Source organism: Plectropomus leopardus, chromosome 19, assembly GCF_026936395.1.
Source record: "Plectropomus leopardus strain MGB_pleo_1.0 chromosome 19, ASM2693639v1, whole genome shotgun sequence".
Lineage (NCBI taxonomy): Eukaryota > Metazoa > Chordata > Actinopteri > Perciformes > Serranidae > Plectropomus > Plectropomus leopardus.
In genome coordinates, this window is record NC_142194.1 from 23,859,694 (window position 1) to 23,877,970 (window position 18,277).

General features: G+C 39.0%; 1 protein-coding gene across 1 annotated transcript in view; it reads left to right on the plus strand.

Moving 5' to 3' along the window:
• Window positions 1-17,052, plus strand: part of pemt (phosphatidylethanolamine N-methyltransferase) — a 67,227-nt gene extending 50,175 nt beyond the window's left edge. Inside the window, exons 6-7 of the mRNA XM_042507945.2 lie at window positions 9,460-9,534; window positions 14,974-17,052. Of these exons, the coding sequence (XP_042363879.1) occupies window positions 9,460-9,534; window positions 14,974-15,028 (130 nt within the window). The 3' untranslated portion in view covers window positions 15,029-17,052. The remainder of the gene's footprint in view (window positions 1-9,459; window positions 9,535-14,973) is intronic.
• The last annotated feature ends 1,225 nt before the right edge of the window (window positions 17,053-18,277 follow it).

Consider the following 18,277-nt stretch of genomic DNA (forward strand, 5'->3'; position numbering starts at 1 on the left):
TGAGAGTACTTCACTGATACTGAAGGACTTTTGTAATAATGTCAGACACACTTGAAGAACCTACTGAAGGACACAATTCTCTCGCTGTGCCAGACATCTCACCCTCACATTAGGCCACTTACTGGTCTCTCTGTGTGACCTGGACACGAAATTAGCCGACACACTTTAGCAGATGCGCTTAGACAAGATGAGCACGGGCTGGACTCGTGCTGCTAAATAAATAAGATGGAAGCTGAAATGGCTGCATGATGCAGTTCTGTTTTGTGGTTACACATCATGCAGTTTTGCACACACCATTGCTCCAGAAAAGGACGGTGGTACCTGAGAAGAGGATAGTACTGCGTTTTATACTCGTGACATCTTAACATTTTTTCTGAAGAGCATTTTTATTTGACAGTGTAATGTACATATGTTGTAGCTAGGTAAGTTATGAAAGAAAAAATGACGCTTAGATGATTTGTGAGTTAAATGATTGGTTTTATTGTGGCCATAAAAATTCGGGCCAAAATTTACCTGAAAAAAATAAACAACAACAAACACACACACACACACACATACACACTTATTTATTTATTTATTTTTTTATTTTTAACAAATGAAAAAAAACAAAAACAAACAAAAAAAATTTAAAGATACAGGTAAAATATATATGTATATTTCTTTCTATAACATAATTTTAGATATGTTAGATTGATTATAAATATAATTTTCTGGCCATTTTTCCCTTTTTTGGATCATTTTCTTTTATACGTCTCCTCACTTTTTAGAAACTAATTTCAGGTCAACTTCTTCATCACCTTTTACTTACTTTGTTTTGTTTTTTTTTTTTGCAATCTGTGGGACACTGTTTGCCAAGTTGCTCACTGACGTTTTTGCCTGTTTTTTTGTTTTTTTTAATCTAATCATTTTGCTCAGGTTTGGAAGGGTATAATAACTTGCGAGAGGCGTCTGAACACTTCACAGTAGTGTAAGTAGTGTAACCAATGCATAAACAAGCTATTTTGTTTTTTCCGCTCTTTGCTGCATGTCCTCTCGCACTTTGAGAAAACCCTCCGGCTCACTTACTTACTTCTTAACATTACCAGAGAGATTGACAGTGTGGTGAATGTTGCCCTTTAGTTACATCATGGACCATTATCATGTGTTGTGCTTGTGGCAAAGACTAGTGTCTTTAAGCGAGAGAGAACAACAATGCTGTGACTTTCAAAAGGTCAATCACTGCCGTCGCTGTACTTCCCATTTCAACCTACCCTGTTGCTCTTCTACTGTGGCTGATGCTACAGTGCATCTGTGTGCAGACTGCAAAGGCGGAGAGAGGGTTCAGTCATATAACAGCAAGATGCACATCACGACATAGCGTCACAGACAAAGCATATATTCATGTCTATATTTGCTACGCCGTGATCACAGCATGGTTCTTGAGGTAGAAGTATGATTAAGCATTCCTGTTTTGTGTAACTGTAACAAGGGGAATTATGTAATTATATAGGCAACAATAATGAAAGTAGATCTCTGGTTTTGCTCGTGGCATATTGTAGGTCAAAACACGTGGCACAGACCCTCATGTTGCTTCAACACTTAAATCTAAAATTGTTGACGCTGCTTTTAATTTATATTGTGCCAACATATAAACTATATTGTGCCAACACCAACATTAATATCACTGAAAACGAAGGGTTATAAATCGTAAAATCATTTCTTTCTCCGTTTTCTTCTGTTACATATACATGTGTATATACTCATGAAGTACATTTATATTATATTATATTTATATTTTTATATTCTAGTCGTGTTATGCAAACTTTTGCTTCTTTGCATCTTTGTAGTTGTCAAAAACAAAGACTGAGGCCACCATGACGTCCCCCATCCACTTGTGGACTCTGCTCTGAAGCCTTGAGTTTGGCATTTTGGATTTCTGCATCTTTGATCTTTGAAGCAAGTGCCCATATTTGGACTAGAAGGTGGAGATGACTCTAATGCTTGCATTTATAGCCATAGTTAACTGTGATAATGTTAAAACAAATCTTTGTAAGCGAAAAACAGGAATAAAACCATTAAAACAAAATTAACTTACTGGAAAAACTGAACATTTACACCTATATGCTCTACTAAATAATAACCAATCTTTAAAGGTGTACCTTATCTTAAGTAATATACCAAGTAATGTAACATATTTAAAATACTAACTTAAGAAAACTTGATAAATGCGATTTTATGACTAATTTACTTCAAATAATTAGCCCATTTCTTTCTCACCCGGACTGAGATACATAGAATATTTATGCTAAAAAATATAAAAATGATCTGTAATATATGAAAGATTGTTTAACACCACGCAACGGTTGGTATCTTCTGATTTCCCCCAAAAAAGACCCATTAATCGCAGTATTCCATATATTGAGCTTTCTTTATTTTTGACAAAACATAGTCAAACACCAGAAAATAATCTTGTTATTCTTTTTACTATCGTTTTTAAAAGATTGTGTTTCTATCTTTTTCTTTAATTAGATTAAGTACTTCATTATTTTCCAGAGCACATATAAATGCAAAAATCAAAACAACCTCTCTGACACTTTAGATTCCTCCATGTACATTCTACATCTCTATCTTAGTATTTTTCTTGTCCACCTCCACATGTCCTTCTCTAGCTTTCTATCTGACTGCTTAACCCTACATTTATTTTCAGTCAAAGATAGAATAATTGCGGGACTTTTAAGTGCTGTTCAATCAATTGCTCTGTCGTTAAAACCTACTAAGTGGATGGAGCTGCAGATTCCCTGGATTCTTCCTGTTACACACTGTATATTTAAACCTAAATGTCAGTGCTTTCACACTTAATTAAGAGTTGGAATGTTATCCACTTGCCTCATTGTTTAAAGGGTATTCCAATTACAATTGGATTAAATTACACAAAATTCTAGCCCTAGCTGAAATTTCATGCTTAACATGACACATGATCTTTACATTCTCCTCTAATGAAGGTGGGAAATGCGTAAGCGGACTTCAGACTTGATCAGCCATGTCAGGTTGTCAGACCTGTAACCCAGAAATGTGGTGGTTTCTATCCCAAAACTAGTGGGGAATCATAGCAAGGGAAAGGAATTTTGTTTCCTACATTTATACTTCCAGCATTTTGCATAATGCTGTTTTAGGGCAGTTCAATCATTGCCTGGGTAGAGGAAATGCTTTATAGACTAATGTCAGGGAACAAAAGCTTCCTGTGTGCAGTCAGCTCTGTAGATTACATGGACGATTACAGGATTGGCTACAAACTGCGAGACAGACATCACTTTGCATTTTTGAAAATCGAGGGAAGCCAAAAATAGCCATATTTGTAAATGTGTAAAATAATCTGTGAATGTGATCACAGATTTCTAAAGTGAGAAATCTGGGATCTGTTGGCATGTGATAATTACCTGTGAATGTGTGTTAGTGTGTGGATCAGCAGGTGTGTGTGTGTGTGTGTGTGTGTGTGTGTGTGTGTGTGTGTGTGTGTGTGTGTGTGTGGGTGTGTGTGTGTGTGTGTGTGTGTGTGTGCACGTGCGTGCCTGCCTGCGTGCCTGCATGCATGCGTGCATGCGTGTGTGTGTGTTGGAACCTTAATGCCCTGTACTGGCAAACAAGTACTTCTCTCAGTTTGAGCCCTTTTCAACAACAAGCTCTGCTGATGCCATTTATTAAGATAAACCACAGAGATGAGCATGTGACCAACATATTCCTGCAGGCTGTAATGAAGATCTGGCCTCGAGTGGTACATGCGGTTGTCGTCAGTGTTCAAAAGGCACTACATGTTAGTCACATCCTTTATATGTGTGGCGTTTTCTTTGAGTCTGTGTGAAAACTAAACCGTTTCGCTTGTCATATCTGCAACAGGTACCTCAGATACTTTTTTTGCTATTTCTTTAGATACAATTATACACATATTTATTCTTAATCAAGAAGGGCACTAATTTTTTGCATCGGCGCCATCAACACTGTTATCCTGTCTGATGAAAAAATGCACCACTTTGAGCAAATGAATGTTGATTTTGATTTTGATTATTTTATTTATTTATTTATTTTTTTGTCGCCATCTGCTCCATGTCCTTTGCTAAATTCGTAGATATCCACGCTGCCAGCATATGAGTGTGTGCAGCCTGATTCATACAGACAGCACATATGGAAACACACGGTGTGCATAGTCATGTGCATAGATGTACTCAGATAACAGCATGCTGATTGAGACTTGCAGTCATGTGAGAACAACTCGGATGGACAGAGTGGAAAAATTATATACAGTAATTTATCAAATATTAGCATTAATTTATTCAGATGCAGATTAACTTGCACCAGATAGCTGTTTTGTCTGTGATTAATGTGACCATACAACAAATCCTGTAAAAGTGTACAGGAATGATCTACTTCTTTTTCCTCTAGCTGTCAAAGTCAGATTGTATCAGAAGAAAAGAAAAAGAACCACATTGAATTAAAGCTCATGGGAGAGCTGTGTTACCTTGATAAATCTGAATTTCATTTCAGCATAAGAGAGTCAGCTGACCACTTTTGGTTCTGTCATTTGTAAAGCAGTTTCTAATGTAGGTCAGTGGTAGCAGGGTTTTTTCGTGTCAAATTTAAAATGATTCGAATGTAATAACAGGTGTTTCTGAAGTGACACAGAAAACTTTAGTCACGAAGAAAGTGTCAAAAAAACTACAATTTTGTTCATTAATATACAGAAATAGACGTGGGAGGGAACATCCCTTGAGGGATAAATATCTCAGTGGCTACTTTACAGCACAGCAACCCATGGAAAAGAACACAATAGTGGCGTCAAAGGGACATTTATCATCCAAGTGTCTTTTTTGGTGAAAGTCCAAATTGGCCGAATGAGAAATCTCTGCTTATCTTTCAGGAATCGTAAATGCAAATAGTTAATATCTGATTTTACGTCAGAAACAAATTGTGAGCACTTCTTTCTCTGGCTGAAGTTAACAAATTCTGACAAAAAGTAAGGACTTCTGATGTTAAATCTCTGAGCAGAAAGCTCCCGGCGTGTGCCCACGGTGCAGTTCCATTTTCTGTGCCTCCCGTGAGCCTAAAAAAGGTCAAAGGCAGTTAAAGAAATTGACAGAAGTCATTTTTAGAAACCACAGGTAGTGTGAAACCTTTTATCACTTCACATGTCTTGACCTGGTTTATGGCTCTACGGGGAGAAAAGCAAAATAAAAAGTCAGTGTGATTTTGAATTTGGGCTAAAGTTGTAGTCCAGCTAAGTCAAAAGACAGCACCCCATATTGACAGAAAAACACAGAATTGTTGACATTTTTGCAGATTTATTAAAAAAGAAACACTGAAATATCACATGGTCATAAGTATTCAGACCCTTTGCTTTGACACTTATATATTTAACTCTGGTGCTGTCCATTTTCTCTGATCATCCTTGAGATGGTTCTACACCTTCATTGGAGTCCAGCTTTGTTTTATTATACTGATTGGACTTGATTAGGAAAGCCACACACCTGTCTATATAAGACCTTACAGCTCACAGTGCATGTCAGAGCAAATGAGAATCATGAGGTCAAAGGACCTGCCAAGGTCTGGCCAAGGTTACAAAAAAAATCTGCTGCATTTAAGGTTCCTAAGAGCACAGTGGCCTCCATAATCCTGAAATGGAAGACGTTTGGGACGACCAGAACCCTTCCTAGAGTTGGCTGTCCGGCCAAACTGAGCAATCGGGGGAGAAGAGCCTTGGTGAGAGAGGTAAAGAAGAACCCAAAGATCACTGTGGCTGAGCTCCAGAGATGCAGTCGGGAGATGGGAGAAAGTTGTAGAAAGTCAACCATCACTGCAGCCCTCCACCAGTCGTGGCTTTATGGCAGAGTGGCCCAACGGAAGCCTCTCCTCAGTGCAAGAAGAAGAAAGCCCGCATGGAGTTTGCTAAAAAACACCTGAAGGACTCCAAGATGGTGAGAAATAATATTCTCTGGTCTGATGAGACCAAGGTAGAACTTTTTGGCCGTAATTCTAAGCAGTATGTGTGGAGAACACCAGGCACTGCTCATCACCTGTCCAATACAGTCCCAACAGTGAAGCATGGTGGTGGCAGCATCATGCTGTGGGGGTGTTTTTCAGCTGCAGGGACGGGACGACTGGTTGCAATCGAAGGAAAGATGAATGCGGCCAAGTACAGGGATATCCTGGACAAAAACCTTCTCCAGAGTGCTCAGGACCTCAGACTGGGCCGAAGGTTCGCCTTCCAACAAGACAATGACCCGAAGCACACAGCTAAAATAATGAAGGAGTGGCTTCACAACAACTCCGTGACTGTTCTTGAATGACCCAGCCAGAGCCCTGACTTAAACCCAATTGAGCATCTCTGGAGAGACCTGAAAATGGCTGTCCACCAACGTTCACCATCCAACCTGACAGAACTGGAGAGGATCTGCTAGGAGGAATGGCAGAGGATCCCCAAATCCAGGTGTGAAAAACTTGTTGCATCATTCCCAAAAAGACTCATGGCTGTATTAGCTCAAAAGGGTGCTTCTACTAAATACTGAGCAAAGGGTCTGAATACTTATGACCATGTGATATTTCAGTTTTTCTTTTTTAATAAATCTTAAAAAATGTCAACAATTCTGTGTTTTTCTGTCAATATGGGGTGCTGTGTGTACATTAATGAGGAAAAAAAATGAACTTAACCCTTGTGCCCTCCTCAAATTTACTACCCTCTGGACACCTTCGTGGCAAAAATGGACACGCACAGAAAAAATGCTATTAAATCATCATACATCAATATTTTTTTCTGCTTTTTTTTTCATAAATCACTTAAACAACTTAAGACTTGCTCAAAACTACCAAACATTCAATCATTTTCAGGATTTTAACCCTTTAAATGCCAGATTAATTGTTTGAGTTACTAATGATTTATTACAAAAAAATCACAGAAAATTATTTTTTTTCCTTATAATAAATAGTAGGGGGATGGGACTTTGGTGGTGATTAGAGTCTTGGATGTGTCAAAGATTAGCAACAAAATTGATTTGATTGCATTAGTATTTTTTCTGTAGCACCAGATACTCCCTCTGGACACCTTCATGGCCAAAAATGGCTCATTGACTTCCATTATAAACACATTTTTTAATCTCACTGCCATTACAGTATAAAATCATGCATTCTGTAATGTCAGCATTTCATTTTGAAGAAAAGTAGTGATATTTGACATTTTTACTGTATTCCACCAGATTCAGCTGTTTTCCCATTGTAGGCTGATGCATGAAATTCTTGTATTTTTGCCATTAGATTACACTGGATTTCAAAAATTTTACACAAAAGAAAAGTTCTTACAAAAATTCATGCCACAAGCTGTAACACAGCCAAAATGATCACCAAATGAAAAAAAAAAGTTGAGAAAAATGTACAAAAATGCCCGAGGAGGGCATAAGGGTTAAATGATTTTAGCAAATGGCTGCAATATAACAAAGAGTGAAAAATTTAAGGGGGTCTGAATACTTTACGTACCCACTGTATACTGTATATACATATAAACACTACAATGATATCGTAACTTATTTCATAGTCATGCTAGCAACATGGTTGAAGGAAATGCCATGTCTGACTGCTAGTCTGTTGATCGCAATAGCTAATTTTCCTGTTTATGACAACTTTACAGTGGATGGATTTTTTTTAACTCACCCCTTTAAATGTTATTAGGACTAAGTATTTATCTTTTAGTTTTACAAAAAAAAAATGTTTAAATGGTTTTAGGACTGTTTTTCACTAAGGAAAATTAGCATTGTCAAACTTTACCATAGCTGTAAATGTGCCCAGCTAACAAAGCTAGCAGCTAGCGTTAGGGTTGTTTCCACCCTTACATCCAAATACGGTCACTCTTGTGTCCAAAAATCTAAGACAGCCCAAATACTAAACTCCAGGCTTCTAAATCCATAAACCAAGGGTGAAGTCATGGTGTTATAATGATATTCTCTTTGCTGCTGTCTTTATATATTTTTTCGAACTGGCCTAAAAAAGTCCAGAAAAAGCACTATATTTAACTGGACTGTTTTTTGTGTCTGTTTTCATGTGCCTCCATTACTGCCTGCTGAAGTGGGTCAGGTTGGGCAGTTTTATAAGCCTCATCAGCAAGTCAATTTTAGCTGGCCTGACTGTGTCTGATTCTTGTTATCATGCTTCATTCTTTGCCTTAATGACAAGGTTGGCCATGGTAAGCTTTGATAGGTGGTATGGTGAGAAATCTAACTATTCCTGTCAGACTTGTGGCAATGTGCCAATTTATATCCTGCAACCATACTGCATCGATGGGTAAACAGCAAGTCGTTGTTCTAATGTGACTTGTATCAGCGTAAAATCATTTTTAAAGGCATGAATTGATTGTATCGATACTATGAATTTGTGCTTTGTATTTAGCGAAGACTTTCTTGATAAAAGCTCGCTGTTGATACAATATGCAGATACAAAATAAAATAAAATGGCAATTTGTCATCTAATTGTTGTGTTAACTGATTGTGTTGATTTATCTGTGATTCCCTTGAACAAAAACTGCAGAATATTGACCTCTACCATCCAGTGTCCAGGTATTTATTTCAGCACTGAATTCCTGCACTGAATGTGTTTGTATAGTTCAGTGCTTTTCAAGTGTTTTACCTCCACTGCCACTGCATAGAAATAGGCATTTTCTTCTCCTCTATTTCTGGCAAAAAAAAAAGTTACTAGTCATGTATCGTGTTGCTCTAAATAAGCCCATATTGTTCTTGTTAAAACGTATTGTTACATCCCTAATTCCTGTGGATTTTTTATTTTTACACATATGGCAGTCCATATCAGACGTGGAGTACATACAGTGATTTGAGATAATAACTTTTTGTCCTCACACCTCTGCTCCTCATGAGAGGGCTTTTAGCTGAGCACCCACAGATTTTTTAGTTAATTATGCCCACTGCATACCCACCATCATGTGTGCCTCTGAATGAAAAGGTGACCACATGATGTGTAAAAAATGTTTTTCTTTTCCCATCCTGGTAAAATACATCTGTGTCACTGTGCCACTTTTTATCCAGGTATATGTAGGTCAGTATGCCGCATGTGTTTATTTTTTTCCACAAGTATGAACTACGAAAAATGTTTTTGAACTGAAGTTGCTTAGTTACTGTTTTGTTCAAATATCCTTGGCTTAATTATTTGGTCTTTACCCTTACATCAGCATCGACAGATGGGAGCTAATTATTTGCTTCAGTCCAGCTGTTGTATATTTTAAAAAGTGTTAAAAAAAATGGACACAAAGATATTTATCTTGATTTCAATCTCAAGTTCTGCTGTTTGTTCTGTTGCTCTGTTTAATGCAGATGTCCTACAAGATCTGCTTCACTGAAAAGTGGTTCACATAGCCAATACATATTGCATAGTACACACAATACAAACGCTAACCCATCTGTCTTGCTTTTTTCTCTCCCTCCCTGTTTTCAGTGGTGCCAGTCCTGCTGGTCTTGTCCTGACTGCCATAGTAGCCGTGGTTTACAAGGTGGCGATAAGTTTCGAGGGGTAAGCCTTTCTTTGTCTCAAGCCTTGTCCACATTTTGTCAAAAGAATGCATTTGGATTATCACTTGTGTACAGATGGGAATGCACCCACTTTGAACTGAGGACAAAGTGGAAGTTAACCATTCAGGCAACAGTCAGGCAATGTGAACGCAGAGTTGTCTCTGACAATCTGGATTCATTTTTACTTCACTTTTTAAATATCCAATAGTTTTATTTTGCATGATTTCAGTACTACAGACAATGTGTTTTGTCCTGTGATTACTTGTTGATTCTGTGGGCACCCTGTCCACTGCTTTTTTTACTGTGGCCAATACATAGCAGTCATTAATACATTAGGGACATGTCACTCATTCGCAAGTTAAGTTACTTTTCCAACTCAGGCTCTCTTTAAAATGGTTATTTTCTGGGCAGGGCTACCTCGATAGGGGAATGACATACCTTTCTACTCCACCCTCTCTTTGTGTTTTCATCTAAAATGCCATCTCAGTCCCGCAAAAAGCGAAAACCTAAAATGGTCAAAAAAGAAGGATTAAAGATGGAAAGCGCCCTGCTCGCCACGTCCTTGTCCTCTTGCTCCACCATGACGATTACGAGATGAGACACAAAAGTCAGTTATGAGCGACCTACTTCTGGATATCTGTTGGCACACATGCATGCCGAAATACACACATCCACTTACACACAGAAATACACAAACATGCTGCTACTGCACAAGCCAGTCATAAATGAGGCAGAGCTCGGCATGGAAGCAGCTGCTACATGCACTTACTCATTTAGCCTATTGTGTGTTTGTGTACGTGTGTGATGCCCTCTCATTTTTACAGCTGGTGTATAAGTGTTTTTTTTGTAGATAAATGTGTTAACTGTGCAGCTGTCTTTTGCATTACATATGTGAGCAACCGGTTACATAGCAACATAACAACTCTGATTCAAATGTTTACAATAGTAGTACACAAATGCACACAGTTTCTGCAAAACACATCATTCTTTGTCAACTTACTATAATAAGGACCTCATAATAAGAAGGCAAGCAAAATGATTACCCAGGTAGAAGTAGCAAGACAAGTGATGGAAAATAGATTGATTAGGTCACGTCTGACTGACCTCCATTCATCACATGCACACACCTTAGCACAGACCCACAGTCACTATATTTATTGGAAGCCAAATTTTTGTTTACGAATCCAAGTACTACTTAGCAAATTACATCCGACGAGCCTTCTTAGTCCATTTCCTTCCTCGTCGAGTCCCAGAAGGTTATTTTGATTGTTTTATACACATCCAATTCACCTAGTGATGTCAGGAAAAAAAATCTCCCTTCTTTGTCCAGCTGAATGGCCTCATTTGCCCAAGAAGTCAAATTAAAAAGTCACATTAGACTTGAAAAGGAACAGAGAGGTTAGCCTTGGCGGTGTCGGAGGCACACTTTTGTGAAAATGTCACACATTAAGACATGCTGTGAGAGCAGGTGTACATTCCACAGTGGCAATTTCCGGCAATCAGCCAATGTGTCATTCAGCCTGAACCCTCAAACTGAAGGTAAGGCAGGTGCCAGATATTAACCACACTCTGCGACAAGGAAAAGATTTATGTGCTTTATTATTTTTTTTCCTTTTGAATTGACTCTGAAAGAACTCATTCAGTTCAATTTTGCATGAAGAGCAAGCTGGCTGGTTCAGTATCGCCCCACGCTGTTAGTGAAATGGGTGAAAGCATCAGTGGGATTAATACACACTGTGAAGTATATGTCAAGTGAGTTCAGACAATGCCTCTCAGTTTCTTAAGCTCATAGTCCCCTATGATGCAAAGTAAGACGTGAAGGCTGACACCAAATAATGATTTTCATTCCCCACCCATCTGCAACCCCAATTTCAAAAAAGTTGTGACGTCATAAAGAATGTAAATGAAAACAGAAAACAAAAATTTGCAAATCCTTTAAACCTATATTCAGTCTTATAGAGACCAAAGATTTACTTTTTAATGTTGAAACTGAAAAATATATTTTTTTTGTGTACACTCATTGTGATACTGATACCTTCAACACGTTCCAAAAAAGTTGGGACAGGAGCATGTTTTGCCACTACATCATCTTTACTTTTGACAACACTCTTTAAGTGTTTGGGAACTGAGGACTCTGACTGTTGAAATTTTGAATGTGAAATTCTTTCCCCGTGTCTCTCCAGTTAAGCCTCCTACAGACTGTGAGATTTTAGCAAGTTTAGAAGTTTAGTGCAGCTACACTCTGCGACACAAATCCAAGTTTGATGTATGCAGACTGTGCAGTGACGCCTACTGAATCACAGGCTACAGTAAACATTTATTGACATCTATACATGAGAACAAAACATTATATGTGTGCGTCATCCATCTATGCCACTGTAGTGGTAAGAAAAAAATATAAACAAACTTGACTCGAGCCCTTGCTATAGCTGCATTTATACGTGTCTAAAAAAGTCTGAAGAGGAGGAGAATGTGGATGCAACGAGAGCTTGAAGTATTAGTATCTACTAGCATTGTCGCCCTGATCAGTGCATCATTTCATGCTGCATTTTTATTGGTAAGTAGATGTAGGGCTTAACAGCAGTCACACAATGCGATGGTCATCCAAAATTTCCAACTGTCAGAAGTTTATCCTAGGATGTCTTTGAATGCAAGACCACGAAAATGACCATCCTTGAACCTCTCTCACTATGCAATGTAGGACCACTGATTTAGTGCCATGACCAAAGGTATCGCCAAGTTTCTTTCACATTGGTCATATTTCATCTGGGACAGCCCAAAATCACACAGACCTTACGTTTTTTAACTGGTGACTTCTTGTAAGTGAACCTTCTTGTTAAACCATGGATGTTTGTTTTTTTATGGTTTCACACCAGTCGCATGATAGAAGTGTCATCAGCACACCCAATGGCTTAATGTGAATTCTCTAGACAATGTCCCGTCTATTCAATCAATCAATTGATCAATCAAACTTTATTTATAAAGCGCTTTTCATACAAAAAAAGTAACACAAAGTGCTCTACAGATTAAAATCATTCCCATCCTTCCCCACTCCCCGCACAAAATCACATTCATACCCCACCCCGCTCCCTACGCACACGCCCAAGTACACACACCCACACACACACACATACACGCACACACACACACACACACACACACACACGCACACACCCCAACAACAACAATGAGATATTGTACACAAGGCTGAATACAGATGAACCCGGCAAGGAAACGCCATCAGAGGAGCCGTCTGCACCGAGAGCAGCTAATCTGCCACGGCCACCAGGAGCACCGACACAGGGTGACCAGAGGAGGCGGGGTAGAAACACCCAACCTCCACCCAGACACCACAGGACAGCACCCAGGTGGCCACGGCCGACCACTGCTCCCGGCACAGAGGGCTCCCCGGAGGAAACAGTGGGAGAACCTAAGAAATATTAAGAATAAGTAAACTTTAACGTGAAACCAAACAATAGGCTAAATAAAATAAGGCTATAAGCAATAAAAATAATGGTAACATATAAATAATCATAAGATGCTAAGCTAAATAAGTAGAGATAAAATAAATAAATATCAGTTAAAAGCTAAGCTAAAAAGGTGGGTCTTGAGCCTGCTCTTAAAAACATGGACGTTCTCTGCGGCCCTAAGCTCCTCCGGCAGGCTGTTCCAGAGGTGAGGGCCGTAGTAGTAAAAGGAAGCCTAGCCGTGGGTATGTGTCCTGACTTTTGGAATGACTAGGAGGCCACTGCCGGAGGAGCGCAGGGACCGTGAGGGTTCATAGGGTAGAAGCAGTTCTGACAGATAAGAAGGCCCAAGACCATTAACACATTTAAAAACCATTAAAAGAACCTTAAAATGGATCCTGAAACACACGGGGAGCCAATGCAGTGATTCTAAAACCGGTGTGATGTGGGCCCGCCTTCTGGTCTTCGTCAGGACACGAGCTGCGGAATTTTGTAATAGTTGTAGACCTGAGATACTCTTTTTATGAAGACCAGAAAGCAGGGCATTACAGTAATCGATACAACTGGTAATAAAAGCATGCATCAGCGTCTCCGTGTTGGCCCGAGAGAGAATAGGGCGGACTCTGGCTATGTTCTTTCAGTGATAAAATCCTATTTTTGTTATATTCTTAATATGGGGGATAAAAGTCAGCTCAGAGTCTAGAATCACGCCCAGGTTTTTTACTTGTGGAGATGGATTAAAAGACAGTGCCTGTAGTTTAGGTAAAAGTTTCTCTCTCTGGGCCTCAGGGCCGAGGACTAAAACCTCAGTTTTGTCCTGGTTAAGCTGGAGAAAGTTCTCTGCCATCCAGGATTTAACATCTAAAATACAGTTAAAAAGTGCATCCATTGGCCTTGTGTCATCAGGAGACATGGAGATGTACAACTGAGTGTCATCAGCGTAGCTGTGAAAGTTGGCTCCATGTCTCCTGATGACACTGCCTAGAGGGAGCATGTACAGATTAAAAAGCACTGGGCCTAAAATGGAACCCTGAGGCACACCACATGTGATTTTATGAACCCTAGAGGAGCATGTATCTAAACTTACCATGAATGTCCTGCCTGTGAGGTAGGAAGTAAACCATTTGTGAACAGCACCTGACAGGCCGATGTGTTGTAAACGAGTTAAAAGAACAGTGTGATCTACTGTATCGAAGGCTGCGCTCAGATCCAGTAGAATCAACACTGTGAGCCTTTGTGAATCATAATTTAATCTAAAATCATTTAAAATCTTTAAGAGGGCCGTCTCGGTGCTGTGATTTACCCTAAAGCCAGACTGAAATTTCTCTAGGACATTGTGTGAATTAATAAAATCATTCAGCTGAATAAGAACAAGTTTTTCTAAAAGACCCATAAAACAACTTAAAAAACGGGGTCGGGATTCACACACTGGCTCAATCGGGCGTTACACAGACTTTGTACAAGGGAGCTGGCAAGGTAAAGTCTGCTGAATGTCTGATCCAACTGATTCGGACATTTGCTTACATACATTTCCTCCAAGTCTAGAGAGGATCGAGGTTTTGGTGCATGTATAAAAGGGTTTAAAGAACAGCTGACATCCTTTAATGTGCTGCAAACTGGTCTGGTGTCATAGAGCACCCAAAGATTTTGGCCCACTGGCAATGTCTCAACAACAGCTCTAATCCCTGGCTTATTTAAGGGCTCCTGTTTTTTTTTTATTTACTCAGTTGCACACAAGAAGCTGTTGTTCTCTGGTACAGCTGTATGTTGATATGAGGTTTAGTGGTGCAAAACTGTGTGGGCACTCATGTGCAACAGAGTGGAGGAACATGTGGAGACACGAGACATCTTCCTATCATTCACACCGGTTCCCTCATGGTTCATCACACACAGGCAGTCCTGGCACAGAGTGGTACGGTGTTCCAGCCTCTGATTTATTGTCCCATTACATGTTTGTTCTGCTGTATTTACAGACCATTCACCGAACAGATCTATCAGGAGAGGAGTCAGCGCCGCAAGCATGAATAATTGCCTCCCGCCCAGGCACTTCCTGCTCCTGGTTTGGCTGAGGATTCCCGTCCTGTCACAAGGATAGACAGACTGTACAACAGACAGACTTACCAACAGTGTTGATTATTTATCCGCCTCCAGCATGGATCCAAAAGGCTACAGTCACACTGCAAATGCAAGTGTTTTGTTTTTTGATTTGTTTCACAATCTTCTATTGAATGTGGATGCCTTATGGAGGGTGCCAAGTTAAAATAACAGTTTGATATTTTGAGAAACATTCTCAGTTTTGTACTTGTGAGAACTAGATGAAAGGATTGATGTCACTCTCAAACATAAGAGTGGTGTTTATCTTCTCGTCTCGCTCTTACGCTTACAGAGCGAGACGAGAAACTGATTCTTAAAAGCTTTACCTGATAAGAATTGTGCTTTATACACAGTAGGGGTGTCACAATTCTCCAATCCACAATTCAATTTGACTTTCAATTTTAGGACCACAGTTTGAATTAATTTAAAGCTTAAACTTTTTTACAGCAATGAAGATGATGCCTTTGTTAGACTATCAAGTCTTGATTCGGAAAGATCAACTGATCATTGTTTTATTCCCTTACAGCTGTCATTTACATTTTCAAATTCTTCTTTAAAAAGATTGGCTATATGGTATTGAGTGTGATATAACTGCCATATATTTTTGGAATTTACCAAGAGGGCAACCTCAGACTCATCTCAGGCAAGAAAAAAAAGCCCATGATGGTGTTACACCCAGGGCTTCACTTTCACTGCACTAGCATAGCATGCATAATATCGTTTTTCTGTCATTGATGCGTTTGTTTACATAACTAAAAGGGCCGTAAAAATATCACACCGCTGACTTCAGGGAGGCAGGAAGATTTCCCAGTTCTGTTGTTTCTCTGTCATCTTCAACTCAAGCATACAATGCTGTCTGGAGAAGTGCAACTGTAGGCTACTGGTAAGCTACACTGTGTCATCGTTGAAGAATTGTTGTGTTTTAATGCCCCTGCTTTGGCAATAACTGTGGGCAGGTTGTCCGTTTTTCTGAGACATCTCAAGAAGGCCTTTTTAGAATTTCCCCAAATTTGTCCACTTGAGTCCAAGTGAACGAATGTCTTTGTGATCAAAGGTCAAGATCACCATGACCTCACAAAACATGTTTTTGGCCATAATTTAAGAATTCATACACTAATTATAACAAAACATATGTCATATGTCTCATATTTTTCAATTTTCAATTTAGAACCGAAATTGTGACATCCACATTGTATAGTAAAAACACACCGACTTAACATGACAATAGGAACCGAGCCACCTTAACTGAGGTGCTGCACACAAAGCCTACTTTTTTAAACTCATGTCAGGTATTGCACACATCTGAATGGAATGAAGTCATAATTGATGTAAAGCATTATACCTGTGTTTGACAAGTCTACTGTGAAAAAGTCAAATTATTTTAATAACATCTGTGTTGTTGATAACATTCCTTGTATTAGTCGTGTACCTTTTTCAGATGCATTACCTTGTCAACAGAATTTTGACCTGCAGGCACTGCACTATTTTTGTCATTTCGAGATATTAGTGAGATAGTAGCAAAGTATGAAAACACAGGGAAGCAGCAAGCATATTTCCCAAAGGTTTCTCACTAGTTCATCACTGCCGTATGATCTCAATTTATTCTCATAAATTCGTTTAAAAATAAAAAGACCATACACATTGACTACGTTTAATGAAATACTGTGCTATATTTCATGGTGTATCTGGAAGAAAGAATTCAGGCTGTGAAGACCTCAGGTCAGCTGTTCATGGACAGATTATAGTCAACACAAATGTAACACAACCTTTAACACTGCCATCATTGTTAAAACTGTTATTCAGAGTTATAGAAAGTAAGTCATAGAATGTGATAAATGAACTCTTTCAAATGTCACAGGAGCTGTACCTATAATGATTTACTACTGTACCTATGCAAACCATTCTGGTGACGATGTTGATGGGATATTTTTTATGTAATAAAAAACTGAGTCAAGGTCTCTGTGTGTCTTGCAACTGTAAATGGATGCACTTAAGGCAGCACTTTTGCATATGTGCCCCTCACAGGCAGATTTGGGGGAAAGCATTCTGCATAATTATTCTTTCTGTGAATGAGTCAGGATAGTGCTCTTTCACTTTATCATTGCAGCAAGCAGTGCTAATGCAGCTCCTGTCATAACTGATATATTTGTGAGGTTTGTGAATAAGAAGCTACCACATAGTTACTGGTTACTACCTATCTGGTTACAGAGTAGTCCCAATTCTGAATTTTAAACCTGCCACTTCCTCTTCCTTTCAGGAATGTGACAAAAGTCTCAAAGATGGGCAGGGATGGGAGGGAAGCACAGTCACTACATCGTGCTGCCTCTCGATCCACAGCATCTCCCTGCTCGCTGCACACACACAAAGTAGTCGGTTGGTGAGAGAGCAGTGACGGGGCGGCAACAGGGGTCTGGGTCGGTGCAATATCCATGTTTTAACCTTTAGAGAGCAGTCACTATGCATGTTTTTACACAATATGTTGAAATTTGATCATTTGCACTCAGATGTTAAGAGTTGGACTTGAATCAATCAACAACACTAATAAATGCCCATATATATATATATATATATATATATATATATATATATATATATATATATATATATATATATATATATCACTTGACACTGATAACCATTTGGCACAGATACAGTCTCAAAGAACCATTTCAGTGGGTGTATCGAAACCTGGGCACCAGACAAATTCAAGCATGCTTTTCCTGTTATGGTGTTATCTCCAGCTGCCTCTGGCTTATTTAACTTTGACTTTTCAGGACATAGCATCTAGACTGGATTTTTTGGATTTTTACTTGAAAGTTTGAAAAATCACACAGTGATATATCAGCAGATATCCTTTTTGTAACAAATGTTTTTTTACAATCTAAAAAATATGTGCTCAGTCCTCTCTGGTGGACAAACTATGTAAAGTCATGATATGTAATGATATTGCTGTTTCTAAATTATCTTAAGCATATTTAGCATTTCTGTACTGACACCTCTTTTGCTCTGGGACATTATGTACTCATTCATAGATATATCTGTGATATCGGCCAATAGAAACAGTGATACACTTTTGACAATATGAAATTACCACCAGGTCCAACCTTTATCTGTTCTGGAGCTTTCCATCCTATTTTTGGCATTATTATAGCTATGTCACATCACTCTTATACACTGTGTACA